Below are 26812 nucleotides of genomic sequence, written 5' to 3'. Positions count from 1 at the left end.
ATCAAATATTTCAGATTCAAAATGCATCATATTATTTTCAATAAAGTATGAAGGATGGGAAGGGCCTCTTGTGGCGCAGGGTGGTAAAGCAGCTGACATACTGTCTGAAGCTGTCTGCCCATGAGGCTGGGAGTTCGATCCCAGCAGTTGGCTCAAGGTTGACTCAGCCTTCCATCCTTCTGAGGTCGGTAAAATGAGTACCCAGCTTGCTGGGGGGTAAACGGTAATGACTGGGGAAGGCACTGGCAAACCACCCTGTATTGAGTCTGCCATGAAAACGCTGGAGGGCGTCACCCCAAGGGTCAGACATGACTCAGTGTTTGAACAGGGGACACCTTTACCTTTACCTATGAAGGATGGGATGTACTGAACTTACTGAGATTTTTTTACATTGAGTTGGCTTAGTGGATAACTTTTATTGTTATGCATAAGATCTAACTCATAGTTCATCTGACATCAGAAAGAAATCTTTCACCTTTTTCAGATGGTGGTGTACAGCAACTGTTTTTGCTACATGTTTGTGGCATATTATAATCCAAGAGGTAGGGGGTAATATTCTAGGAATAAAAGGCATGCAGCAATTTCTGCCATACTAATTGTACTGTCACAGACACAAGAATCAATTGGCTAATATTATACTGAGTTACTTACTCTGGGGAAGATTCTGGAGTTAAATTCGACATCTCTTCTGGTGTAGGTACTGTACACATGCAGATGCAGAAGGGGAAAAATAAAGTAAGGTAAATATTTATTAAATAAAGCCTCCTTTTGCTGTTTCCAAGTCAATAAAGTTATGATTTCTCAGTATATTAAAATGCATCTCAAACACCAATCCTTTCTTAATCCATTAATCACTGCGCCCAAAGTGTTCAAATGCATCTAACCTGTCTATATATAGGTGACTGTCTTACATATTATATTTCACATTCTTCCATTTAATTACTTTCAACAATCTGTGACTATCTGTACTTAGACCTTACTCATTCACTGTTGGTATCAAAATAGTTATGCACGTTCTGTGACAGAATGAAAGCTAACATTTAGTAACACCTAGTCCAGAGGTCCCCAACTTTTTTTGAGTCTGCAGGTATCTTTGGAATTCAAACACAGGATGAGGTGTGCAAGCACAATAGGGCTGTCTCAGGAAACAGAGGCGGCCACAAAATGTCAGGGAGTGCGGCTATGTATAACTCTAATAGCAACACTTCAACATTTCAGGCCAAAGCTCTCTTTAACAGGATGCCTTTTAAAATTCACACATTATTTAAAAAAATATTTTCTTGTATATATAAAGTCTACCTTTAGTCACACAGTGAAAATCCTTGTGCTGTGGTGCCAACTGCTACCAAAGCAACAGTTTAAAAATCTACAAAGCCAATCAGATCTACAGTGGCCAGTCAGAAGCCCTCCTGGCCAAAATACCTCCCCACTAATGCTCTAAAACACCCGGGGGGCATCAGGATAGGTGTCATTGGGCACCATGGTGCTCCTGGGCATTATACTGGAGACCTCTGACTTTTTCTATGATACCTTGGTTACTTGAAACACCTGAAAAGGGGATATTTTGCCTCTCTTCCTTAATGTTCATGACATGAAATATACTTTATAAAGAAGAAGAGTTAGTTTTTGTACCCCACTTGTCACTGCCTGAAGGAGTCTTAAAGCAGTTTATAATCACCTTACCTCCTCTCCCTACAACAGACATCCTGTGAGGTAGGTGGGGCTGAGAGAGCTCTGGGAGAACTGCTCTCTGAGAACAGCTCTAACAATCCTGTGACTAGCCCAAGGTTACCCAGCAGGCTGTACGTGGAGGAGCAGGGAATCAAGTTTGGCTTGCCAGATTAGAAGATGTCACTCTTAACCACTACGCCAAACTGGATCTTATAAGGCTAAATTAGGTACAAATATGGCAGAAACCGGAGCTGTGAGAATTCCTCTTTTGCATGCTTAATTTAAACCTGCCTTGTATTAGAAATGGTAGAAATTTCTAATGACAGCCAGGAACATATCTATGCTTGCAAAATGCAAGCTGTATTCACACACACACACACAAAACAATAACAGTTTCTTGTTTAATACTGCTGTTTCAAGTTGGAAACAGATAGTGAATCCTTCTCTAATGTTGGGGAGCTGGCACATGCGTGCAGGGCTGATAGTTCCTTGTGCACAGCCCAATGGATTCATTCAATCTGCATCTTTATCACTTGCCATGATTGGTGATGGATGAAAGGGGTTCAAAGTACTTTGTGCAATATGTGAATCGTTTTGCCATATTATTTAAAAATTAAGGAGACAATATTTAATTGACACTGGCTGTCACGACAGCTCTACATGTCTGTTAAAGATTAACCTTTTCCGTTAATGTGCTTCATGATGAACTTGCCAAGACAAAGTGATCATGCACATGGACACTGCATGCAGCCAATTCCCTAGCGACAAAGACTACTTATCTTGACTGAACAGAGACAGATACCCACAAGGCCATGTTATACTGAACAAGGAAAAACTGTGATGATAAAAAGGCCACTTGCAAGGAATAATTATGATAAATTTGGAAACATATCTTGCATCACTTCATGGATTCTTTGATTCTTCTTAATTAGGTGCTAATGCTTGCAGGCTTCTTTTCTGGTTTTGTTTGTTTGTTGACTTGCAGGAGGGCATTTTCGGGCACAAAGAAGACATTACACCTTAACTGGCTTGAACAAAGCCGCAACTTTATTATTAATCAAACAACAACAATAACAAGAAAAGTGTCGGCCAGGCATAGGAGAGGGAGCCTACATTTTGTGCCAATCCTACCAGAATAAGCCTTTCTGCAGCAGTGCCTGGAAACCTGTTTCGGTCCACCACTGAGCCTGGGCCCCCTTCTGCTGGGCTCCAATCTAAGTGATGTGAGCCCCTGGGGTGCCACAGGAGGTGTAAACTTTCCTTGGTCCCACCTCAGGGCATCTGGCACTGCAAGCCTCCCTAACCTTCCCATCTGGGCAGGCCGTGCTTGCAGTCCTGCTGCCTCTAATGGAGACCCCTGTCCTGAGGAGTCCAGTGCCCCAACCGAACTCTTCCCCCAAAGAACCTGGCTCCACCCCATGCCTACCCTGCCAGCTATGACAAAATGCCTCTTACATGTTTTACATCTCATTTTATTGAACCTTATCAATTAACTAAACCATAAACCAGCATAATTGGATGGTGGGCAGGAAAAATGACTTTCCTACTGTGGGAAAAAGGCACACTCAGAGCACATGTTGCCTTTTATGCACTACGAGCATGCAACCCTCTCCCACAGCCAATGCAGCATTCTGCCCCACATCCCAGGCATGCTGCCAGCTTGCGCCCTCCTTCAGCCCACCATCCGCTTCTTGCAATGGGTGGCTAGAGGTGAGTACTGACCACTCTTAGGGCCATTCCGCACAGATTATTTGTAGCAGGAGTGTGGTAAATTGAAATCGCTACAAAAATGCCATTATGCACAATGTCGTAGACAATCTGCCACACTCCTGAAACCTATCAGCAAAAAGCGCTTCATTGTAGTGCTTTCAGGGAAATCCCAAAAAGTGGATTCACCCTCCGTAAAGCGCTACACTCTTGCAACCAAGCTGCAACACTAGCGGAAAAGTTCTGTGCGTTACCATTGTTGCGGTTTCTGCAAAGTCTGGCTCTCTCCTCTCCTCTGATCTTCCGGCGAAGCGATCGCCATTTTTTTTTCTCGGAGCGAGCGGAGATCAACGCACCGGCGAGCCTTCGTTTACCCAGCGAGGCTTCCCCAGCTGCAGTCCCTCCCCAGAGCTGTTTTAAGTCACCAAGCGCCACACAGCCCCATTTGCTGGTTTATTTTCCCTTTATTTTTCAATTTATTTTCGACCGAAAATCGCGCCCGTGCGGGGGGGGGGGTGTATTTTTTTCACTCGGGGGGAGCGTGGCAACGATGAAACGGCAGCTCAAACACCACCTGCTAGCTAGATTGGTCTCTCCGTTGCAATGAATCAACGCAGATTCGTTGCAACGTGTTTTTTTTTTAAACCTTCCTTAAAGGGAAAGGGGCTTTCGGGAGCATGATAACGGCTGCCCATTGGCTGCTCGTTTGATTGACGGCCAGGGGTGGGACAAAGCTCGGCAATATCGCTTCCCGGCTAGCGATTTTTGCCGAGACTGGAAGCCTGTGGGAAACGATAGAAGTGTAACTGTATTCCACTACAAAGGCAGGTATGCATAACGACAAATTCCACTATTTAAAGTAGTGTATTTTCGTTCTGCAACCAATTTGCAACATAGATCCTGGTGCGGAATGGCCCTTAGTTTTGCTCTATATGCATTGTATTGAATGCCAAAGCTGTGACTTGAAATCTCCAGCACAGTAGCCACATTAGCAATTGCCACAGCCTATATTTTAGATCATACAACTTGCATGAATAGTGTTTGGTTACACAGCTGATGAATAACTGAACCAAGACAGAGTTCAGAGAGGCACTTATGTGTGGAAGTAGCCTTGAAAAAAATGCTGTGCCACCATGACCGTTCAACCAGAAGCTCTCTTCCAAAACTGGTTTTCCAACCTCTAATGGCCGTTTTCATGCCACACTTGCCACATTCATCTTTTCTCCCAGTAAAAGGACTTTGGTGGCTTACATCTTCATAACATCTGGAAATATCATGCATGTAATTTTAAGTCCTATGCCTATTAAGAAGAAAGTTTATCCCAATAAATAACCAGATGCAACCCAATTTCCCTAAATGTTTTATCTTTCCAAAACCCATATTTTAAGACAATTAGAAAGCATCAATAATTTGTTTGGGGATGATTTCATGCAGAAGAAGAAGAAGAAGAAGAAGAGTTGGTTCTTATATGCCGCTTTTCCCTACCCGAAGGAGGCTCAAAGCGGCTTACAGTCGCCTTCCCTTTCCTCTCCCCACAACAGACACCCTGTGGGGTGGGTGAGGCTGAGAGAACCCTGATATTCCTGCTCAGTCATAACAGTTTTATCAGTGCCATGGCGAGCCCAAGGTCACCCAGCTGGTTGCATGTGGGGGAGCGCAGAATCGAACCTGGCATGCCAGATTAGAAGTCCACACTCCTAACCACTACACCAAACTGGCTCTCATGCAAAGGTTTCCCTTCATTTCAACAAATTATGCCTCTTTAGTTTTGTTTCCACATGGCATCATCTTTCCTTCCCACACAAATTGTAAAAAGCCTTGGGTTTGTTTTTTTAAAAGCTGGAGTTAAAAAAAACCTCCCATCTTTCCCAGCAAGTTGGTGTTGGGATGATCTTTGTCATGTTTTCAGAAGGCAAAGCGTGCCTTGTATTTGAATGAAAGGAAATGCCTCCTTTGTTCATTTCTTCTGCATGGCCACAGTGAACTGTCTGAGATTAAAACATTATTTTGGGGGGTCAGGACATGCCCTAGTACTGTTATTGCATTAGGGCAATACTAGTGGCAAGTATTTTTCTTTGTTCTCTCAGTCTGCATTTGAAAAGCTTCTGAAGTACTCTTTCCCCTTTCCCCGAATAAGAGGAGGCCGATTGGTCAATTCAGTTGTAGATTACTGCAATGGGACTTTCCAGAAATTAGGATAACTGAATTATTCACAAATTTCATCATTCTGAAAAAATGATGTGCTAATATCATAGAATCGTAGAGGTGGAGGGGCCATACAGACCATCTAGTTCAAACTTCTGCTCATTGAAGGATCACCCTAAAGAATTCTGGATAATTATCTGTCCAGCTGCTGCTTGAAGACGGCTGGTGAGGGGGAGCTCACCACCTTCTTAAGCAGTTGATTCCACTGCTGAACTGCTCCAACTGTGGAATCCGCCCCCCCCCCCCCAAATAGCTAACCGGTCTACACATCGTTTAAAACCCCATTGCTAACAAGGCTGAAAACATTGATTCCCCTGCTCCATATGAAATTGTTATTTCAAATACAAATTTATTAACAATCACAACAGTAACATGACCACCATGGTAGTAAAGACAAAACAAAAACACCTTGGTGTGGAATCAGCCCAGGACAGCAAAGATTGAAGATGGGTGTTCTCATCCTAACCCTACACAATGCAGCATCTCATATTTACAGAAGACTGGGTCTGAGGGAGAGAATGGCTTATGCAAGCATGACACACAGAGGGTGGCTCAGGGCAAAAAACAAACAGGGAGATCTGATGGGCAGCACTGAAGTACAAATACCAAAGCCATGAGTGGAAGTTACAGCATGGAGAGAGTAGATGGTGCAGAGGGCATTTTAAATCTTAAAATGAAAACATACTTCTAGTTTATACTATTCTTCAGGTAGTATATTAGGAGCTTAAAAACGTATGACTAGACATATTTCTTTATGAAGGCCTAACAACACAATTTTGGATGGCAAAAACCTAATAAATTTTACTTGCTGTGCAAAATAGAACTAGGTAAAATATCTGGGAATGGATACATATGTAGATTGAGGCATACAGTGAAGTCAGAACGACCAAGTGGTACAGCAACACAATCAAGTGGGGGCCTGTGAATTTTCTAAATCCCTTGCCATACTATCTATATCTGTCATTTATACTACACACTAGCATATAATGCTACCCGTCCAGACTAATTTCCATGTTCTGAGAACAGACATACCTTGCAATTTCCTGCGATGGAAGCGAGGAGATCCCAAGAAGCTGTTTTTGATCGAGTTGAGTCGTGTTCTCCAGGGCATTCCTCCAATGCTGGGACTGGATGGTGGCGTAGGGTTGGGTGTGCCTGCTGGGCTCTCCTTTGGCGTATGGACAGGTGTCCCCTTGGGGGTAGGGAGGGGACTGCCCCTTGGAGAGGGGTGAGGGGTGACCTGTATGATGGGGATAGATTTGGTGCTTGGGTCAGTACTAGAAGGGAGCAATCTAACAGGAGACATAGGGTTAGTCTGTACCGTAGGAACGGCCAGCTGTGGGCTCAACCCAGGAGCAGGTGGACGGCTCTGAGTGTTCTGTGCTGGGGCATTTTGGGAAGGAGGGACAATAGCATTGCTAGAGGGGAGTGGATTGGATTTAGTAGATTGTAGTGGTTTTTCAGCCAATTTGCTCTTGGATGGTAAAGTCTGTGTTTTGGGGTTGGGCTGAAGTGCTGGCTTTGGTTGGAGAATATGTCCAGGCCTGGAAACGTTCCTACAAGCATCAGAGTCCAAGGACACTTGGGGTCGGGGGGAGAAAGGCAGGTCAGGGGTCTGAGGGGGGATGAAAAATTTTCTGATAGGCTATAAGGTACACATACAGAGAGTATTCATGCACATCAAGAACAGCAAAACACACACACACACAGACACACACACAAAGTGGGTGAATGGAGAAATAAAGTCCATTTGAGTTGCAATTGTGCGCCACATCACAAGGAGGTACGAGTTATAGAGGTGAAGTTGAAGGAGGTGGGGTTAAGGGTTTGCAAAGAAACAAAAAAACACAAACAAAAACAAAAAACATGCAGTTAGCTGGGAACACAGCATAATCAACAACAGCAGCAGTGGTTGTAGTGAGAACAACAGTTTTGTCACAAGCTTCATCGTATTAATCAACCATGTGTCAGCAAAAAACAAAAACCACAGAGCAAAAAGTAACATGAAGGAAAACAAAATTAAAATAACAGGGTAGGCGAGGGCAGGGGGGGAGCTGTGTGTGTGAGAGAAAAAATGCCATACCCCTGAGCTGTTCTGACTGACTCACAGAGAGAGAAGAGAACAAGGCTAAAGGGAAGTGAGGAAGTGGAAGGAAGCACCATTCAAGCCACAGTGAAAGCCAACATAGAGGCTGTGCTTGCCCTCTCCCAGCTCAAAATGTCCACCAAAACCAAACACAGCAGGGAAAGGCTGATCAAAATAATGTGTGTGCAACAAGAGATAGTAGAGGCACACGGCTTAATTCATACATCAGATCTCACTCTCCTCTGCCAAAACACCACAGGCTTCAGCAGTTTGTTGTGTATGTATTAGATAGAAGATCGGGGTGGGTGGGGGGTATAACACTTCATCCCCCTTCCTTCCCTGGCCTTCCATCCACAGGGACTCCATTTTCTGTGGCTCACACAGGATGTAAAATCTTAGGAGACTGTGGACCAATGGGGTTTAGGGTTTCCTAGAGAAGCCCAAAGGATCACCAAAGCAAGTTTGGTATATACTGACAGAATGTAGTCTCCCCCCACCTCATCCTGATAACCAGACTGTTGTTGTCCCCCGCACAAACCACAGATAGTTGTCCCCCCCCAAAAAAAATAAATCATGGCTTGATTTGTTGTAGTAATCCTACAATCTCATTTTGTGATTGGATCCTATGATTATGTAGTGAAGTGTCAAGTTTGGAAAGGTAAGCAACCATTCATAAATTGCCATGCCAGCGGAAGAAAAATGGATTAAACTCTGAAGTAGCATGGATTAGTTACAAGAGCATTCAAAGAAATAGATTGTAGCAGAAATCAGACATACTCAGGGGGAAAAATACTTGTGTATGTGCATGTGTGTACACACATACAACATGGTAGATTGGAAAAACATAGTAATACAACTGTGACAGCTGTTCACTTTGAAACAGTCCAAGTCCATTAGAAGAATCACAAATATCTTTGCAATACATATATTGCCCTGCAATTTATTTTTGTACTGAATTTATAGAAAAATGGGAATTGCATAAAACTATACAAAATTGAATTTATTATTTTATATCATGTATTATTTTACCTAGAATAGTAAAATAAATATTGAGAGAAAAGCAAAGGCCAAATCTTGATACAACAATTTTCAGAATTGCTGAAAAGAATCATGATCAGATAAAACTCAGTAAAATGGTTAAAAGTACTTTTGACATAATTGGTTACTTTACCTAATTAAATGTTTACAGAGTATAATCTTTTCCTATTTAAATCAATGAGCTTTTTGCTATTTCCTTCAAGGGACTGAGGATCAGTCTTTTTTTCAATCACTCTTTTGTAGTCATGGTCATTGGAGAAGTTTTCTGCTTCACAATGTCTCTATTGACTTTAGCTGATGGAATGCTATTGCTTCTAAATAAGAATTGCAAATGAGTATTGCTATGTAGCTGGAGACACTGCAAATGTTGCATGCAGGACTCTTGCACCTCAACTAAAACCAAAGAGATGGCTCTTGGGAACCAAATATACACAGCTGATGGAGGTTTTTAGGATCACTACTGCATGGGAAATTAATTATGCAACCACCTAGAATGCAGAGAGACTCATACCATTTCTTGGTTCATTGCTATTTTTGTTATTGTTTTATTGAATGATATTTTGAGTTGTTTTATCATTAGTTTTACATTTGCTTTTTCAATTTCAGATGGATTTTTGTTGCTTTATATTGTCCATTTTGATCAGTTTTGGGGACAGGTGGATAAGAAATAACTTCTACAATAAAAAAAGCAATAATTGTACAAAACACTTTCAGACAGGAGATGTTCCAAACCACTGTTTGACACTAAATTGTGTAGAAGTGTAATTTGAGGCAGGGGATAAGCTGCAATATCATTGTTGCTCCCCATCTCTTGCACTTGTGCAGAATGGTGGAGTCAGAAATGTGGCTGGGAAGGAAGAGGGAAGAACAGGAAGCGTGTTTCCCCATTCTGGCCAGTACACAACTGACCACTGCACCCCAGGTCAGGAACTTGGGAGTGACCTTGGATGCCTCCCTGACTAAGGAGGCTCAGGTCAAGAAAGTAGCCCATTAGGCATTTTTCCATTTTCATCAGGCAAGGTTACTAGTGCCCTATCTGTCTTCCAAACACCTAGCCATAGTAATCCATGCAATGGTTGCCTCCAGAATTGATTTCTGTAATTTGCTCTATGTGGGCCTACCCTTGTCCCTGACCCGAAAATTACAGCTAGTACAAAATGTGGCTGCCAGGTTCTCACAGGAACACCTTGGAGGGCCCATATCCAGCCGGTGTTGAAGCAGCTGCACTTATTTCCGTGTCCCAGATCAGGTTCAAGGTTCTGGTTTTGACTTTTAAAGCCATTCACAGTCTGGGACCCACATATCTAAGGGACTGCCTGTTGCCCTATGCCCCCCACAGGGCCTTGCACTTTGCAGGCACCAACTTATTGGTTGTGCCTGGTCCCATAGAAGCTCACCTGGCCTTGACTAGGGCCAGGGCTTTTTCAGTCCTGGCTCCTACCTGGTGGAATGAGCTCCTGGAAGAGCTGCTGGCCCTGTGGGAGCTAACAGTGTTCCACAGAGCCTGTAAGACAGAGCTCTTCTGTCAGGTCTATGGTTGAGGCCAGTGCTGGGAGAAGTCTAGATATGCTATCTTATTTTGGAACATCACTGGTGGTGCCCAACTGATGTAGTCTTTCTGACGCCCCTTTCGGCAGTCGTGCCACTGTGGGGGATTATTTTTATTACCATGTATCTTGTGCTAGGCTATCTTGATTGTTAATGGGTTTTAATGGAGTTTTATTGTATGTGGGGTTTTTTAAATCGTGTAACTCTCCACGAGCCAGCTTGCTGAGAGTGTTGGGGAATAAGTCTAATAATAAAATAATAAAATAAAATAAATTGTTTTCCCAGATTTTATGGCTCAGTGCCTCACCATGGGTTTTTAGTAGACGGCAGATGTTCTTCTCATCGCACGATAAACTCTCAATCAGGATTTTATGCACTACCGTCAGGTTAAGCCACAATGATTCTTTCAGTGGTTACAATGCAAGTTGCATACGAAGGCACACAGGAAGACCCCATACCAACTGTCACAAATTTAATCTCTGCACTGTATCTCTGGCTGACAAAACAAACACCTCTCAATCCATGGGAATAATTATTAGCAAATCACTGAGTCCACCTGAAGGTTACAATGAAGACCTCCAAGTGATTCCACTTACCCTTGGACTGCTGAGGGGACTGGTTGACAGGCCAGACGAAGCTCCACTAATTGACCGAGACCTGAGAGAACACAACAGGAAGACAATGCCCTGAGAAACTCTTGCCAATGACCTATTATATAGCACCAGCCATCAAAACACTTAATCTCTATATGAATTTGCTCTTCACATTTTAGCTGGGGAACTTCCTGTAGGGGAACTTCCTTTTCAGAATGCTTACATGGGGGTGGGGATGGGGATAACACTATGGAACATCCTATCTTTCTGTTCATTAATCTCCCTCTCACAAAGCTTCTTCTGCACATATCTTAAAATATTATACATTTATATTATTTATATTTGCCCCACCAAGCAAACTCATTGCAAAGAATTTTTGATCTCTTATTAGTTAAGGCAGCAAAACATATATTTTTCAAGACTGATCCATGCAGTTGTTTGCAGTTTGACTAGCCAGTTAAGTTTCCATATGAACGTTCTACCCTGCTGCTTATTGAAAGGATTCTGAATTTCAAATCAAGTACATCTTTTATAGGATCACATATTTTCCCAGCACCTCCCTACCCCATCCCATCAAAATCACTGCGCAAAGGTCAATGGCACATAATAACATGGAGGTTCCATGATGCATGCCAGGATGGCACATGTATATATAAGAAAAGGAAGTTCTTATCAGTCTCAGGTCCAAATCACACAGAATATTTTCACATGCTGTGTTTATAGTGCTTTAAGATCTGCAGAGCAAAATGTGCTGAAAATCCCTGGCTCCAAGGAGATCACATTGGATTCAACCAGGGCCAAGGCTTTCTTGGCCCTGGCCCTGGCCTTGTGGAACATTCTATCAATTGAGATAAGAGTCCTATGGGACCTTAATTGGTTCCGAAGGGCTTGTAAAGTGCAGCTGTTCCACTGGGCCTCCGGTGTAGGCTGAAATAACATCTGAAAGTGCTTGCCTTCCTGCTGGAAATTGACCAAATTAAACTAAATTTACTACAGCTAAAGGGTCTTACGACTCTTCCTCTGCCCCTTCTTTCAGGATAGAGAAAATCGGCCAGTAGTTTATAATGAAGAATAAGAATAAGCAGCAGAACAAAGTTAGAGTCCAGTGATATCTTTAAGATCAACCAAGTTTTCTTCTGGATATAAGCTTTCATGTGTGTGCACACACCTTCAGATACTTATCTGAAGTACTTATCTGAAGGACACTGGACTAAAGCTTGTATACTACACAGTTTCTGAAAAGAAGATAAAGCAGTGAAAAAGATGTATAAATGTCTGCAAAAGGTCAAATTTTGTTTATGTGCATGTGACCATGTTGATTTTTATGTTAGCTCATGAATATCTACTGTAAAGTATAACAGTGATTCTATAGGTACAGTATATGTATCTTTGCTCACATCTATAATCCACCAGTGACTGAAAGAAAAATTGCTCTGCATTTGACTTTCTAATTTCTAGCACTGCAAATGCAGTTCTCAGGGTCCCATGTTTCACAACAGATCCTACATGTGCAGATGCAGCCAGCAATATAAGAGAGCCTCCTCAGGCCCGGTTTAAGGGTTTGCGGAGCTCTTAGCACCACAGCCAGAATGGAGCCCTTGTTAGTTGTCATTGTTAGGTTCCATCAAGGTGACTTTATGGGTGTGGGTAAAAGTTGGATCTAGATGATTTCAAATGGATCCTCATGAATTCATATGATTTTTACACTGAAATGAAATTATCTGTAGATCTTGTCTTAGACTATAGGCAGCATGACAAAAATCATGTATCCACAGAGTCGTGGCACCACAACGGGACAACATGGTCACCTATTCTATCAATAGCTACAGCATACACCACAAAACTAACAGATTCACTCCATTGTGGTGATGCCACGGGGCAAAAACATGGTTCCAATGCAAGGATCCTCATGGAGCCTCAGGGGTTTTGCATCCAGTCCCCGCAAACTCACTATAAGATAAACTATTCTATCAATAGCCACAGCAATAATCACAAAAAAATCACAGATACACACCACCCCAAACTCACCTATTCTATCAATAGTGACAAAATCAGAGATCCACACATTCATAGCCATGCCACAGATCAAAAACTTGATTCCGAAGCACGGATCCTCATGGATGCTCAGGATTTTTGGCACTGGGCCACCCCATACTCATCAAAGGTTTATGTAAGGTCAATTCCCTATGTCTTTAACAGCCTTACCCACACTAACATGGCAGTAGATGCCACTGAACATACAGGCAAACATGACATTCTTCAACACAGAGCCATGTGGCAGAACAAGCTAGGTCAAGGAAACATTAAGTCCAGTAGCACTTTTAAGACAAACAAAATTTTATTCAAGGTAGAAGCTTTTATGTGCCTGTCAGATGCAGAAAAAAAGATTCACTTTGAAATTTGCTGTCAAATTTGCCTTTACATTTTTTCTCTGCTTCAGAGGGATGCAACAGACAATAAACAGTTGTGAGACCTGGATTCTCAAGTAAGCAAGCTGTATGTGAAAATGTCATGGCTTGTGGGGGGGGGGAGGGGGGAATGGACATGGTCTGAGATTTGGATTCAGTTTTCTCCTCCTGAATACTGGAGGGGAAAGGGGGGGAATGGAAGCCTCAGTCCCTTGAGTAGTCCAAGCCAAATCATGCTCCCCATTCATGCCCCTCAGCTTGGGTTTCAGGCATGGGTGGAAGGATCTCTCAGCCCCTAAATCCTCAAACAATGCCAAGGAGTTACCATCACCTCTGCCACTTTGCTGCCCCAGGGGCTTCTTGAATGAAACCACTGCTCCTTTTCCTCCCCCCTCTATTACAACCTTCCTGACTCAGCAAGAGCAGCCTCCACCTTCCCTGCTCTGGACTGAACCCAGCAGCTACAATCCACACAATCCACATGGCCAATGAGGAAAGCTGGTTGACACATCAAAGGGTAGAGAGGGAGGCACGCAGGAGGGCTGCAGGGGGGAGGCAGAGCATGTTTTCCCTTCTGGAGAGGGGTGGAAATAGTGCCTTGAGCATGAGTCCCCAGGCCTTGCTGCTGAAGGTAGGCAGTGGTCTGCAGCCCACAATGACACAAAGCCTCAGTCTACTCCAGTCTCGATGCCTGAGCCTGCTTGTCATAGTTCTTCACACAGTCTCAGTCTAACTTGTCTTTCTCCATCAGGAGGGAAAGAAAGAAATAACTCAATAAATAATCTCACATCTTCTCTCAAAGAAATGATCCCATGCAAAGCAGCGGGGTGCAGCTTCCATAAAAAATTTAAATCAATATAAATCAATTAAATCAATATATGCTAGAGAAATTATCTCCTGTCAGAGTTGATAATAATACCAGAAGGTCTCTGGGGGTGTCTTTACCCTCTGTCAGATGAAAACCCATCCAACTTTTTTTTTCTCTGTATAGAATTCTATATTCCATCCCAGTTGTATTTTAACATATGCCATAATGTGCATGGAAACATGCATTCAAATGCATAACCCACTGAAAGCAAAAGCTGTGCATATCAGTGACATAACACTCAGATGTGTGCATTCTGAAACATTGGGATTTGTATCAGATTAATGCCAGCCATATTCTGGATCAGCAGTGATATGTGTGCTCTCAAGCGTATAAGACTCTTAGCTGCCTCAGGGTGAATGTTTGCTCCCACCACTCCAGATTTGTTTACAGACAGCACTTACAGTGGGTTTATACCAGACTTTATATAAAATATGGTACAAGACAATCCAAGAATGTAATTCACAACTTACAAAGTCATCTTACTGAAATTCCCATAAGCTTTTAATTCAATGGACAACACTGGAAACACTGAATTTGCAGTCATAGCTTCAGGTTCTCTGAACATGTGAACCACTTATGTACAAGGAAAGGGAAATAAAAGACCAACAGAATACCTGGGCGACTAATTTCTAACCAGATATCTGAAGTAGAAGATTTGCTCAGCCCTGCTACCAAACAATGAACATTAAACTTTGAAAAGCATAACCTTTCCTATTGACCTATGGCACCTGTCTGGAATCCTGTAAAAGGGAAGCATTGATGTAGAGCAAATTATTTGTAAGGCTTAAATGTATGCTTTCTCTTCCTTTCAAGCATGCTGCAAATAAATAGATTTTTAATTTTTAAAACTCTACAAACTCTCTGGATGCTAGAGACACCAAACTAATAGGGGTTCTCCAGCTGACTCTCTTCTATTTGCCCTATCAGTTTGGTGCATATAGGTGCATATTATGCACCTCCCTGAGAAAGGTGCCCCCAGGAAAGTGCTTTCTGGGGAAGTTACAGGCACAAGTTCAAAAATGTATGGAATGGAACCCCTGCAAGCTAGACAGACCAATTGTACAGGGAACCTCATCCCACTCGCCGCTCCTCTACAATCTCTCCAAATTGGAGCATATTACATTTCTGGGGTCTCAGTTACAGATCCTCAAAACAGGTCTCCCACATATATACCCTCTGACTATCAACAACTCTGTGGTGCCATAAGTGGGTGCAAAGGGAGCTTGTCATGAAGGGAAGAATTCCTCAACCCACTGCATACTACAGGTCCCCATTCCCAGGCAAAGTCACTCTGCCAAACCATTGGAGCCTGGCCATAGCAGGGTATCCCTAGGGGCTTGGTTGTAGCCTCCTTTCCCTGATGTGTTCTTGGGGGTCTCCATAGAGGAAAAGTAGCGTTAGCACTGCCCAGAGACATGAGCAGTTGCTAACAGTCTTTGAAGAGGAGGATTCTGACAGCAGTGATTCAGAGGTGAGGGAAAACTCACAGTTTGAAAAAAAATTCTGCAGCCTGTGTGGCAGAGGGCCAGGTATGCCACGCTCATGGTTGGAGGAACACATATCCCCAACAGTTGTCCTCCTCCATCCTCCATAGAGGTCTGCAAATGCTGCACCCAATTATGTTCCTGTTGGGGGAAAGAATGGCAGCCAGTGGGAGGAAGAAGAGTCCCACTCCCTCTCAGCAGAGAAAAGTGGAGGGGCAGCAGGAGGTCCTCTAAGAAAAGCTCCCCACACTAGGGCTGTGTGGGTGGGATATTAAGGCAGGCCAGGCTCCAAGTGGTCAAAAGGGCTATGTGGAGGGCCCAGGAAGCAGTCACTTGCCTCGTTGGTGAGATGCTATGGATGGCCAACCCTTCTTCCTTTTGGAGGACATAGCCATTTTCTGGCTGCAGGGGCAACAGTCAAGGCTTAGCTCTCCAGAGCTCAAGACAGACCTCTGAAGCAGCCAGCAGGGATGATGGGACATAGCTCAGGCCCCAGAAGGTGACAGTCCTGCCACTGGACTGCAAAGCGGTTTTTACCCATGTTTGGGGGGGATGGATGCAGACTACACAGCACAAAACATTACTGCCAAGTGATACAGAGTGGGTGAGGGAGTGGGTGAGCTGTGGCTATATCTGTGGCTATATGGTCATGGATGCTGACACCAACATGCCGGCAGAGGTGAAGCATGTGTTCTTCAAGAACATTGTCTGGCTGGTACACACTCTGATGATGAAGGTTGCTCAGGGGCTGAAGAGCACTGCCATGGCCAGCAGAAATGCTGCTCCCCCTCAAGATGTAGCCTTTGGTCAAGACCCGGCCACCCACTACTCATGCAGCATCAAGTCTGTCTGTGTGCTGCGTGAGAGGCAGGAGAGGGTGGCTGAGAAACTCAACCTACACTATGATTGCATGTCTGTCAAGGCAGAAGAGCATGGCACAAAATTAGGTTTATTTCCCGCCACTCCCCGTAGGCTCGTGGCAGGTCACAATAGTCTTATCCCCATTAAAATACCCATTAAAAGACTTTAAAAACAATCCCAACATGGTGGAAGGTCTCATTATTCCTATCCCCTGCTATCAGAGCAGCAGGAAGGGTGGGGAGGAGATCTAACTTACTAGGTCCATGACCGTCCTGCACGGGGAAGAGATCAGCATCAGCTCCAGTGACTGGCTGACCCACTCCTAAATGTCGAGTGGCCTCAAGCCCTGCCAGAACACCACTGACCTGCTCTGTGCCCTACAGCCAGTGTGGAGCAAGGCGCCCCCCTGATTCACAGGCTGGACTGGGTACTGGCCTCTGCACTGTGACAAGGTTAACATTTCTCTTATTATTCAGGGTATGTAGATTTCTGTCATATAATCATACCTTCTATCCTTACTGAGCTCTTCATCAAGATCTCAACAAAAGCATGTGAGACCTATCACAGTGTGACAGAGTGTGATCTAAACACTCCATTGCCATGGGTTTGTGACAACTGCATTGATGAAACATGGCAGAATTAAGACAACACTAAAGCAGGTTTTTTTTTGTGAGAAAATACACCAGAAGCATCGGATTCACATTCCCCATTAATTTTGCAAATCTCACCTGGTTCACAATAAAGTCAGTTTCAAAACCCTTAGAAGTTGCTTTTCTTTTCTTACACCCTTCCCACTTGTAAAGACAAAAGCAACAAGGGATCAAACCATCAAATTCATCTGTCTGGCATGGGCCTCTCCCTCAGAGGCCCTCTTTGCTAACTGTGGGGAGGCACTATGGCTCAGGTACAAGGCATCTACTTTGCATGAAGACAGTCCCAAGTTCAATCCCTGGCATCTCCAGGCAAAAGGCTCAGGTAATAGGTGACACAAAGGGCCTTTGCCGGAGCCCCTGGAGAGCTGATGATGCTCTGCATAAACAATACTGACCATGATAGAGTAATAGTCTGATTCTGCTGAAGACAACTGAGTAAACAATCCACAAAGACTTTCCGAAAACTTGGTAGTAAAAGAACATCAAAGATTTTTTTATTATAAACAAAAACCAATCTCCCAGATTCTACCTTCCAAAAGAAAGCAATACCTCTTTCAAACATGAACCATTGCTAAAGATTAAGGGTGGGGAATGACGAGCAACAGAGTACTAAGTACAGGAACCCCATGTTTCTGGCCATCTTTCCTTGGCATAACTACTACATCTTTAATAATTTTATGACAAGCAGAACTCAACAGGAATCTCATTTCCTGCCTCCATTCCTGATAATGCAGAATCCATTAAATTTCTGATTCTCAACCAATTATTAAGAGGAGAAAGATCACGTCAGAAGTAGAACAATTTCTAATATCATTGAAGCAGGAACTGGTTATACATATTGCTGTGAATAACTTGGTAATGATCAGGACTGGGTTTGGGTATTTCATAGTGACAGGTCTCTGACATATTGGGGCCCTGGCATACTCATTTTAATAATATCTCTGGACTCCTCAGAGCTTCAATCACTTCATAACTTCCCAGGAGATCAGCAACCATGTCCCAAGTAATGGGAAAATATATACTGGGTTGGATACAATCACCAATCTCTCCCACTTCCTACTCTGCTGGTAGCCATTTGACCCTGGGATAATTTCTAGAACTGTGGGACCCTCCATGGATTAAGAGCCACAGATGTGCTGCAATGAGGAGGGGAAAGGGGTCAGATTGCCCAGTCTGGCTCTTCTGTCTGTGAAGCTGGCTCTTCTGACAGTGGAGAAGGATGGGGCAATTTTGTAGCACTATTTGTGCTATAGTTTTGGTATGGTACTCCTTCTTGTACTCCAGGGAGCACAGAAACAACATCATCAGACTCCATTGGAGGCAAAACATTCACTGAAATGCATTGTTTTCATTGTCATTCATTGATTATGGTGCAATCCGAGAACAGAAACCCTTTCTTCCTGACTTCAGAAACCTACTCTGAGACCACAGCAACAAGGGATGGAGGCAAATGACTTCACTCTGTAGAAGCTCCTTGTCAGGATTCTGGGATGGTTCTTTCTCTCCTGACCTGTGGTGGGATCTCATGTTTTGAAAAGGGATGTTACTGAAATGATTATCTTGAACCTCCAACTTTCAAAAAAGGAACTAAGGGTAGATTTGCAAGGAATAGACACCTCCTACATGTTACTTGAATGCTCCCCTTTTCTCGTGCCTAACTATCAGGGTATCACCAGATGGCTCAACCTATGGGAAATCAAGCATCATTTTGGTTGCATCCAGAGAAATTGCTCCTGACTGAATAGCTCCAATTTGTGGTGGAATGTCCCTCATGGATGCTGCTAATTAGAAGTTATGGCCAATAAATTGTCATTTTTGGCCAACCACATTTCTAAACTAGGGAATCCTATCCAGCAGTCTCTTTCCACCCTCTCCCAAATGGATCATGCCATTAGTTCGGTAATGTTCACCTGGGAGCACATCCTAGAGAAAGACTTTCTCACCTTTGTAACTGGAGTTCACCCTTTGCAAAGGAATATTTCTTTGCCCGCACCCAGGCACATACCAGTAATTCGACTCACTGGAGATCTTATCCGGCATTCCGCTGAAGGTCACATCCCTCTTGAAGTGACCAAATTCTTAAAAACAATCATCATACTCCAGAAAGCAGCCCTGAGTGTATGGTGGAAGCTTGTGAATGCTAAAGCTCAACCCCACCTTTTGAGACTCTTTATTGTTACAGTGCCCCCCACAAGCATCTTTTCTATCCACCTTGTCATCCCTCTTGGACGCCAATCTCCCTCTGGAGAAATTCTTTATTCTAAAGACAGAAATCACTGGGCTGCTGCTACTTCCTCCAGTTGGCAGACAGTAAACGTTGAAGGCTGTCACCAAAAGGACTCACTAGGCTCTGTTTGTGACAGCCAAGCCCTCAAAAGGCATCATCCATTTCTTGCCCCTCTCAAAGGTTACCAGGGTTCATGTTTTTAAGACAAAGCCCAGGAAAACAGCTCTGCTGTTCTTTCTGCAGGCAAGGGTTATGTCTGCATTCACATCCAATGCCCTACCATTACTTTGAATTTTGATTGCATTCAACCTTGACCACTTGCTGCTTTTGCAAAGTCACTCACATCATTGGCTATGATTTTTCTTACACAGTTCCCCTCTGGACTAGACAGGAACTGGTCATTGCCCCTCAGCACTTTGAATCTGCCTCGCCTGTCTTTCTCAGACTGGGACTAGAAGTGATCCAAGATCTCTTGAAACACTCTACTCTTCAGGCCACTATCGCAAATGGAAAAGCCACGGGAGAAAACACGATCTTCACTGTGAACCCCAATGGGGACAAAATCGCTAGCCTGTCTGCAGAAATTGCCTCTCCATGAAATCCTTCTCGGTGGGAAATCCTTCTGGATTGGTCCAGTAATGCCACTGGAGTCTTTAATCTAATGTTGTACCCCAGTGTGCTCATTCTCATCTTCTGAAATACAGACAGGCTCTCTCTTGGAGATGGTGGGCATCACTCAAATACAACTACCTTTTGTTCACCTGGGAACTCTTTTTGTCATAGTGACTACCTGCTGCCGGGTCTCTTCAACTGGCATTGTAATAAAAGTCACCAAACTGTTTTTTTATATATATAGCCCTGTTTTTGTATATTTTGAGCTTCTTTTTCAAATTTTTGGAACTTTTTGCCTAATTTACATACCAGGCTGCATTGTGCCTGACCAAACTCCTGCCTCCCTCAGACTCAGGCACCAATTTTCCTCGGCCTCTCATCTCCCTCCTTGTGCCCTGTTCACCCCGTGCCGGAGAATACCAAACTGTTACGGAATCCTTCATTCCCATCCAGCACTATTGGAATTCTCACCCCTGGGAAACCCTAACACTGTCCTTTAAGCTCCCATATCCCAACTGTAGGTTTCAACTTTATGCCTGAGTGACAATCACTCCCAAACTGCCCCAAAGACTTCGCAGATTCCCTCCATGAGCTTTGCCGCCTTGAATACACCTTGCTGCCTTGAATACATGATGCCACCCTCCCAGGAGACCTTGCCACAACTGCATTTGCAGCTCCAGTCTTCATGAAAACTAGTGGGGAGGGCTTCAGGCAACCTGCCAGCTTCAGTCTGCCAGGAAGAATCTTGGGTGGATGGGTGGTGGGATGGGGGAACAGGAATGTATGGCTTAAACTCAGCCTGATCTCGAACAACATTTGCTGGATAACTCAGTCATCCATGAAAGGTGATTGCCACCTTTTGCCATTTCACGCATTCCACTGTGTTATTGTCAACGTGCCTTTCTTTTATGTGTGATATTGTATCCCCACCCTGGTTAATTTACCATTGCTTATTTAAAATAGCTTTTTACTCTTTGCCCATACTCTAATATGCTTTCTGTCTATAGCTTCGCTTAAATAGTATTGCTTAACACGGTTTGTGCTCATTTGCTAGTTTTCGACACATTGTCTGCTAGATCCATCATGTACAGTCTTGCTTAGTGGTCCTACTTTATATAGGACATTATTGCCTTTTGTTTATTTGGTAGCTTTTATTTGACAGTTTACATAGGAAAAAATGCCCTTATTAATTTCCTTGCAAGATGTATTCATGCATCTATTTCTCCTTTTGTGTATCTTGTGGTATAAGGAAAAAGAAAAATGTGACCTCCAGCTACCTCTTATCCCTGTCCCCCCCAAAAGATTTTGTTTTTTGTATTTTGTCTTCACACCTCTGATTCATCCTAAGCCAATCTGCTGGGGGAAATGTCTCCCTTACCCCAAAGATTTAGCCTATAGAAATCCCCAGACACCTATTGAGACCCATTATTGCCCATCTGCGCACCCAGCCATGCCATTTCTCCAGTGTCTTACCCTGGAATATTCCATCCTGCTCTCATCATGTGCCAAGCATGACCCTGCCCCCCATAGAAGGGTCCTTGCTTTGTCAAGCCAAAGTGTGTTTCTGATTCAGGATCCATTCAGATCCTGCTGCTGGCTGGTTGTGTTGTCACTCTGCCTCGCCACATTTCAGGACCGGTAAATACCTTCCCTGATTCACCGCAACTCCTTTTCCTATTGAATTTCCAATGGTCTGTTATTGTGCCTAATATATGTTTGTCTATTTTTATTATTTTCTTATAAATAAAGATTGCTTATTATTGTATTACCATCTGCTGTCTGCCTTGAGTTTGTAAGGGTTCAATTACCTCATATAACATAGGCATTTGATCCTTTTGCGATGTTACCAATCTCTCGCTTTGCCATTCCCACTTCACACATGTCCTTGATATATGCTTTTTTGGTAACAGGTAAGTCTGTTTTATTCAGGAAGGTACAGGGAAAACCAAGCAAACACAGACAGGTGTGTGGAGAGTTGTACTTCCCAAGACTCTCTTTCTCATATCATGATATGGATTATTTAATTGGTGATCATTTATAAAATGTCTCTCCCCCAAAATGTGAACAGGTCCCACAACAGGTAGAATCCAAAACTAGAGCTTACCCCAATGTGTCAGCACTCGTCATCCTTGGAAGAGGGAAAGAAAGAGAAGAGAAAGAGAGAGGAAGAAAGAGACATGGAAGCAGGTGGAGAGAAGAGTATGAAAAGCAGAGTGAAAAACTGTTCAAAGATCTACATGGACATTCTTATTGCCTCAGGCATCAGCTGCTGATGGAAGGACCAGTGGGGAATACTCACAGGAGGGGAAGATTTCATTCACTAGACAAATATTTCTATACTGCTCATAACCATGGGAGGTGTTTACATCTGGGAATCGGGGGGGGGGGGGAGCAGACACAGCAGGTATAAAGGAGAAGAGCAAAATGCCCACTCTGACTATAAACCAGCCTGCACAGGTGGCAGCTCATACTGGATTTGCTTTTCCATGGTAAATGGTTAAGGCTATGCAGTTCACTACAATGAATGGAAAAGATGTGGACCCCCTCCCACTTTGCTCATGTACCATGCCTTTCCACAATGGTCATCTGGAAGCTTCCTTTCCCTACATATGTATCTGTAGTTTCTAGATCAGTGTTTCTGAGAGGGCTGGTATGCCCTGTGAACAAAGTTGCAAGCAAAGCACAGAGAATTTCTCCTGTGAGAAACTCTGCCAAAATGCATGAAAAGAGATGTGTGTCCTTGCAAGATTCTCATTTATTTGAATGAGGTTCAGGTAGAACTCTCCATCTTCCCATCTTCCAAGCTACCCTCCATTAATTCAAACTTATTTAAATGGCTACTCTCGCTAAGAGATATTCAAACTATCCTGACAGGAGATCTAGAATCTATCTGATTAAATCAAACCCCATGTCCATATGACAGCTAATATAAATTAAAGGGACTAATATATGATGCAAGGAGATGTGAAGACACAACTTTGTTTAGTTTAATTTGCCATAATAGTGGCAAATTATGGCCTTACGTACCTCCCTACTTCTGCCGAGATTAATTTGAAAAGCTTTCAATCAAATACTAACCATCTTTCAAGGAGGTAACATAAGCTACTTGTTCCTTTCCTAGCTCACTGATTCATCTGCCTGTCTATGATTCCATAGGAGGCCCTCAACATGGCAGAGTCATCCAAAGAACATCCTCTCTTCTCAGGTACAAAAATGTCAAGTTTAAGAAGAAGAAGAGTTGGCTTTTATAGCTCATTTTTCTTTACCCGAAAGAGTCATAGGCTGTTTCCACACTAATGATATAATTTGTATTTGCATTTTTAAAGGATCAACTTTGTTGTCAGTTTCTTCACTAAAATTTGCTTCTTCATGTTCAGCTCTGAATTGCCCCCTCACTTGTCCCACAGCAAAAGAATTCCCAGAAAACCGGATTTTTATCTTTTCCAGGGGGATTTAATGGGGCTGCCCAATACAGAAATGAGTGCAATCAGGGTTTTCCTTGCAACCACCATTTTGGGTTGTTTGTCCCCCTCCTCCCTTCCTCCCCCTCCCTCCCTCCATTCCAAAAAAATCTGCCTTTAAAAACAGGGGGATGATCACATTACAATGCTGTTTATAAGTTTTAAAAAGCGGTCTTGCAGTCTTAAGCAGCAGTGCTATAATCCAGGATTTTTCAAAAAAATTACATTTGGGACACTTTGGTGGAAAGGCAGGGAGGTGATCAAGAATGCATAATAGTGGGCTGCCTCCATTGGACTCAGTGAGAAAAGCATGTCACAAATTTCAGCCTGGGAAATAAGGAGAGGAAAGCCAAATGCAAAAATGCTAAAGTTGACTCGCAGCATGCAAAGGAAATCCAAAGCAAGGCTAAAACAAGGTATGTCCCCTAATGCAGAAACAGTCTCAAAGCAGCTTGTAATCACGTTCACTGGACTGCTCTGTGAGAAGAGCTCTAACAGGTCTATGACTAGCCAAAGTGACTGCATGTGGGGGAGTGGGGAATCAAACCCAGCTCTCCAGACTAGAAGCTACACCAAGCTGGCTTTCTGAACTACATCTGGCTCCATTATGAACATTTGGTCAGCACTGGGATGGTGCAACATGGCAGATGTAAAAAAAAAAACCCTAAGATTTAATTTATATTTTTATTGAACTATTTATCTTCTGCTTCCCCCCTAATCATCACTGAATAATATGAATTAGAATGTAAAAAAAAACACTGTTCACTTCAGCAGATAATTCATACCTCGCCCCAATATATACACAACATTATGCACTTTAGGAGGCTCAAGAAGCTTGGATCAACTTAATTCTTCCATAAATGACATCATTGCCACTCTTATATGTATCATTTCAAACAGATTTGAAATATTTCTGGAAGGTCCTGGTAGATTCATTTTCTGAACGTGTATAAGCCCTTTGCATTTTTCTCGGCCCAACAGATTCCTCGCAATCCCTTCTTCCTTCATGACATTCTATTCTATACTATGAATCTAGAGAGCGAATTGACTCATGCACACACAGAGACACTTATTTGAGGTCAAATGCTACTCTGTTACACTACACATCTATCTAACCAAGAGAATGAATGTGCCTGCATGTAAGACAAGCACAAGTGCAGAGGAAGAAAACAGAAATAACTGGTTTGGTCCATGTGGAAGGGTTGATGGAAGGGCCTGGTGGTGTGGCTTTTTCCAAGCAGCTTGCAATTCCTGAGGGTCAGGAGACAAGCAAAATGAGCAACACGATGGGATGCTAGAGAAACATGTGGGAATCCAGTAAAATTGTCTCTTTCTCTTCTAGCTGCATTTGCATCAGTGGAGGAATGAGAAAGAGAAGCTTTTTACCAGACTGGCCGTGGGGCTCTTCTACTTTGCTCTGCCAATACTTTCTGCGAACTCCTGTATCTATCTGTGTTAATAGGGAGGTCCTGAGTGGGACACGTTAAAACTATACGGTTTTCTAGTTTGGGTTTTCTCCTCTGAAAGGGACTGAGGATTTTAACAATGAGAATGGACACTGAATTTACAATGGGGGAAAGAAAGAAGGGAAATAAGGTTATCTGAATAAAATAAATCTCAGAACACAAAACACTCAGCAGTGCAAACATGTGCATTTTCTAAAGTACTAATGCATGTGAACTACAGAGCTGCAACAACCCAGATATAGAATAAAAGCACTGAGGGGGACAGAGCAACAGATGATAAAAGAAAAAAAAAGAGGGAGAAATGGCAGAAGAAAGGGACAGTGGCCTCAGCTACCAAGACAACCGTGTGCATCTAGCAGGGCAAGGTCCTTAAAGATGCAGTATTCCTTTTAGAATAAACCAAAATATGGGTAATATTAAGATATTGATCAGGCACCATTTCAGAAGTTTTGTTAGCCCAACAAGTGAATGTTGTATGTGGGGAGAGGGGTCTTTGTTGCACTTTGTTTCTGGTTCTAACACTTCCTTGGTCTATATGTACTATTCCTTCCTTAACAAGACAGAGTGGGGGGGAAGTAAGACACTTCTTTTCCTCTTCATGACCCAACACCAACAAATGACTCTTTTTATTTTCTTGCAGCTGTCTCAGTGCTATCCAGCTAAAAATGTGGTATTGAGTTTAAAAGATTTCTGCAGTGGCTTCTGCAGCTGTAAACATGGTATAACATCCATCTCCTTTCTCCAGGAAAGGTCATAGAGCATGGCTGATGGATCTGTGAATTCTTATTTACTAAATATGGCTTGCAAGTAGCTTAACTAATCAATGACTTAACAAATCTTCAAATTATGATGCAGGCAGTTTATCCTAGTTTAATTAACTATCTAAATGAATTTGCAAGATGTGGACGTTTCTGGACTGTGTTTTGTTTGAGCCATTCACAAAAATTGTTCATATCATGCATGTCTACTAAAGGGGGAAAAAAAACCTTGCACTGATTTCAAAGAGTAAAAAGATCACTCTCTAGGTCAGTGCTTGAACTATTCAACAGCTTAACCAGGAGGGAGAAGTAGCAGAAATAATGTTAGATCTATGACTATGACAGTGAATTTATAGTTCTTGCATATTCAATTTGCTTCATAGACGGCTACCTTGAAAAATAGGTCAGCAGCATTGTTAAGTCCTGTTTCTAACTAAGGGCCAGTAGGGCAAAGGTTTATCTTTTTCTGGGTTTAAAAAAAAAAAAAAGCTCTACCACTGGCCCATTGGATGGAAAAACTAAATTAGGTAATATTAGAAGACATGTGCAAAAAATATATAGGCAAATTACCTGATGCAAGAACAAAAAGTATTTTCGGGGTGGGGGGGACCCATCAGCTACTGCCCGGTATCGCATCTTGCATTCCTGGGCAACGTAGTTGAAAGGGATGCCATGGACTAGCTCCTAGCATTCTTGGAGGAAACTTCTGCCCTTGATCTATACCATTCTGGCTTCCATCCTGGCTATGGGGTGGAGATCATGCTGGTCACCCTGACAGATGATCTCCGGTGCCAGCTGGACCTGGGCCATTCTTGTGCTATTAGACCAGTCAGCTGCATTTGATGTGGTTGACCATGAGCTTTTGGTTCACTGCCTTGCTGATACTGGGATTGGAAGGGTGGCTCTTAAGTGGCTAACCTCCTTTCTAGAGAACAGGTCACAGAGGGCCGCTGTGGGGAAGGAGTTATCTGACTCCTTTGCACTCCCATGTGGGATGCCACATGGAGCGGTACTCTCCCCGACATTATTTATCATCTATATGTGTCCTCTGGCCCAGCTGGTACGGAGTTATGGGCTTGGGTGTCATCAGTACACTGGTGATACCCAGCTCTATCTCTTGATGGATGGTTGGCCGGATCTCTCCCCAGAAAGATTCGCCAGCTGTT

At 43.2% G+C, this 26812-nt stretch overlaps 1 protein-coding gene across 18 annotated transcripts in view; it reads right to left on the bottom strand.

Moving 5' to 3' along the window:
* BRSK2 (BR serine/threonine kinase 2) overlaps window positions 1–26812 on the bottom strand; it is a 532635-nt gene that overhangs the window by 45401 nt on the left and 460422 nt on the right. For 11 of the 18 annotated variants that reach the window (XM_077321456.1, XM_077321462.1, XM_077321458.1 and 8 more), the window contains 4 exons: window positions 22066–22089; window positions 10852–10912; window positions 6616–7228; window positions 652–700 (listed from right to left, as the gene is read on the bottom strand). In XM_077321456.1, the coding sequence (XP_077177571.1) occupies window positions 652–700; window positions 6616–7228; window positions 10852–10912; window positions 22066–22089 (747 nt within the window). The remainder of the gene's footprint in view (window positions 1–651; window positions 701–6615; window positions 7229–10851; window positions 10913–22065; window positions 22090–26812) is intronic. The other 7 variants (XM_077321472.1, XM_077321473.1, XM_077321474.1 and 4 more) reach the window with 3 other exon arrangements.

This window comes from Paroedura picta, chromosome 2 (assembly GCF_049243985.1).
Source record: "Paroedura picta isolate Pp20150507F chromosome 2, Ppicta_v3.0, whole genome shotgun sequence".
In the NCBI taxonomy this organism is placed as follows: Eukaryota; Metazoa; Chordata; class Lepidosauria; order Squamata; family Gekkonidae; genus Paroedura; species Paroedura picta.
The sequence above is the reverse complement of the archived record's forward strand: the minus strand, read 5'-3'. Positions and strand labels throughout refer to the sequence as shown.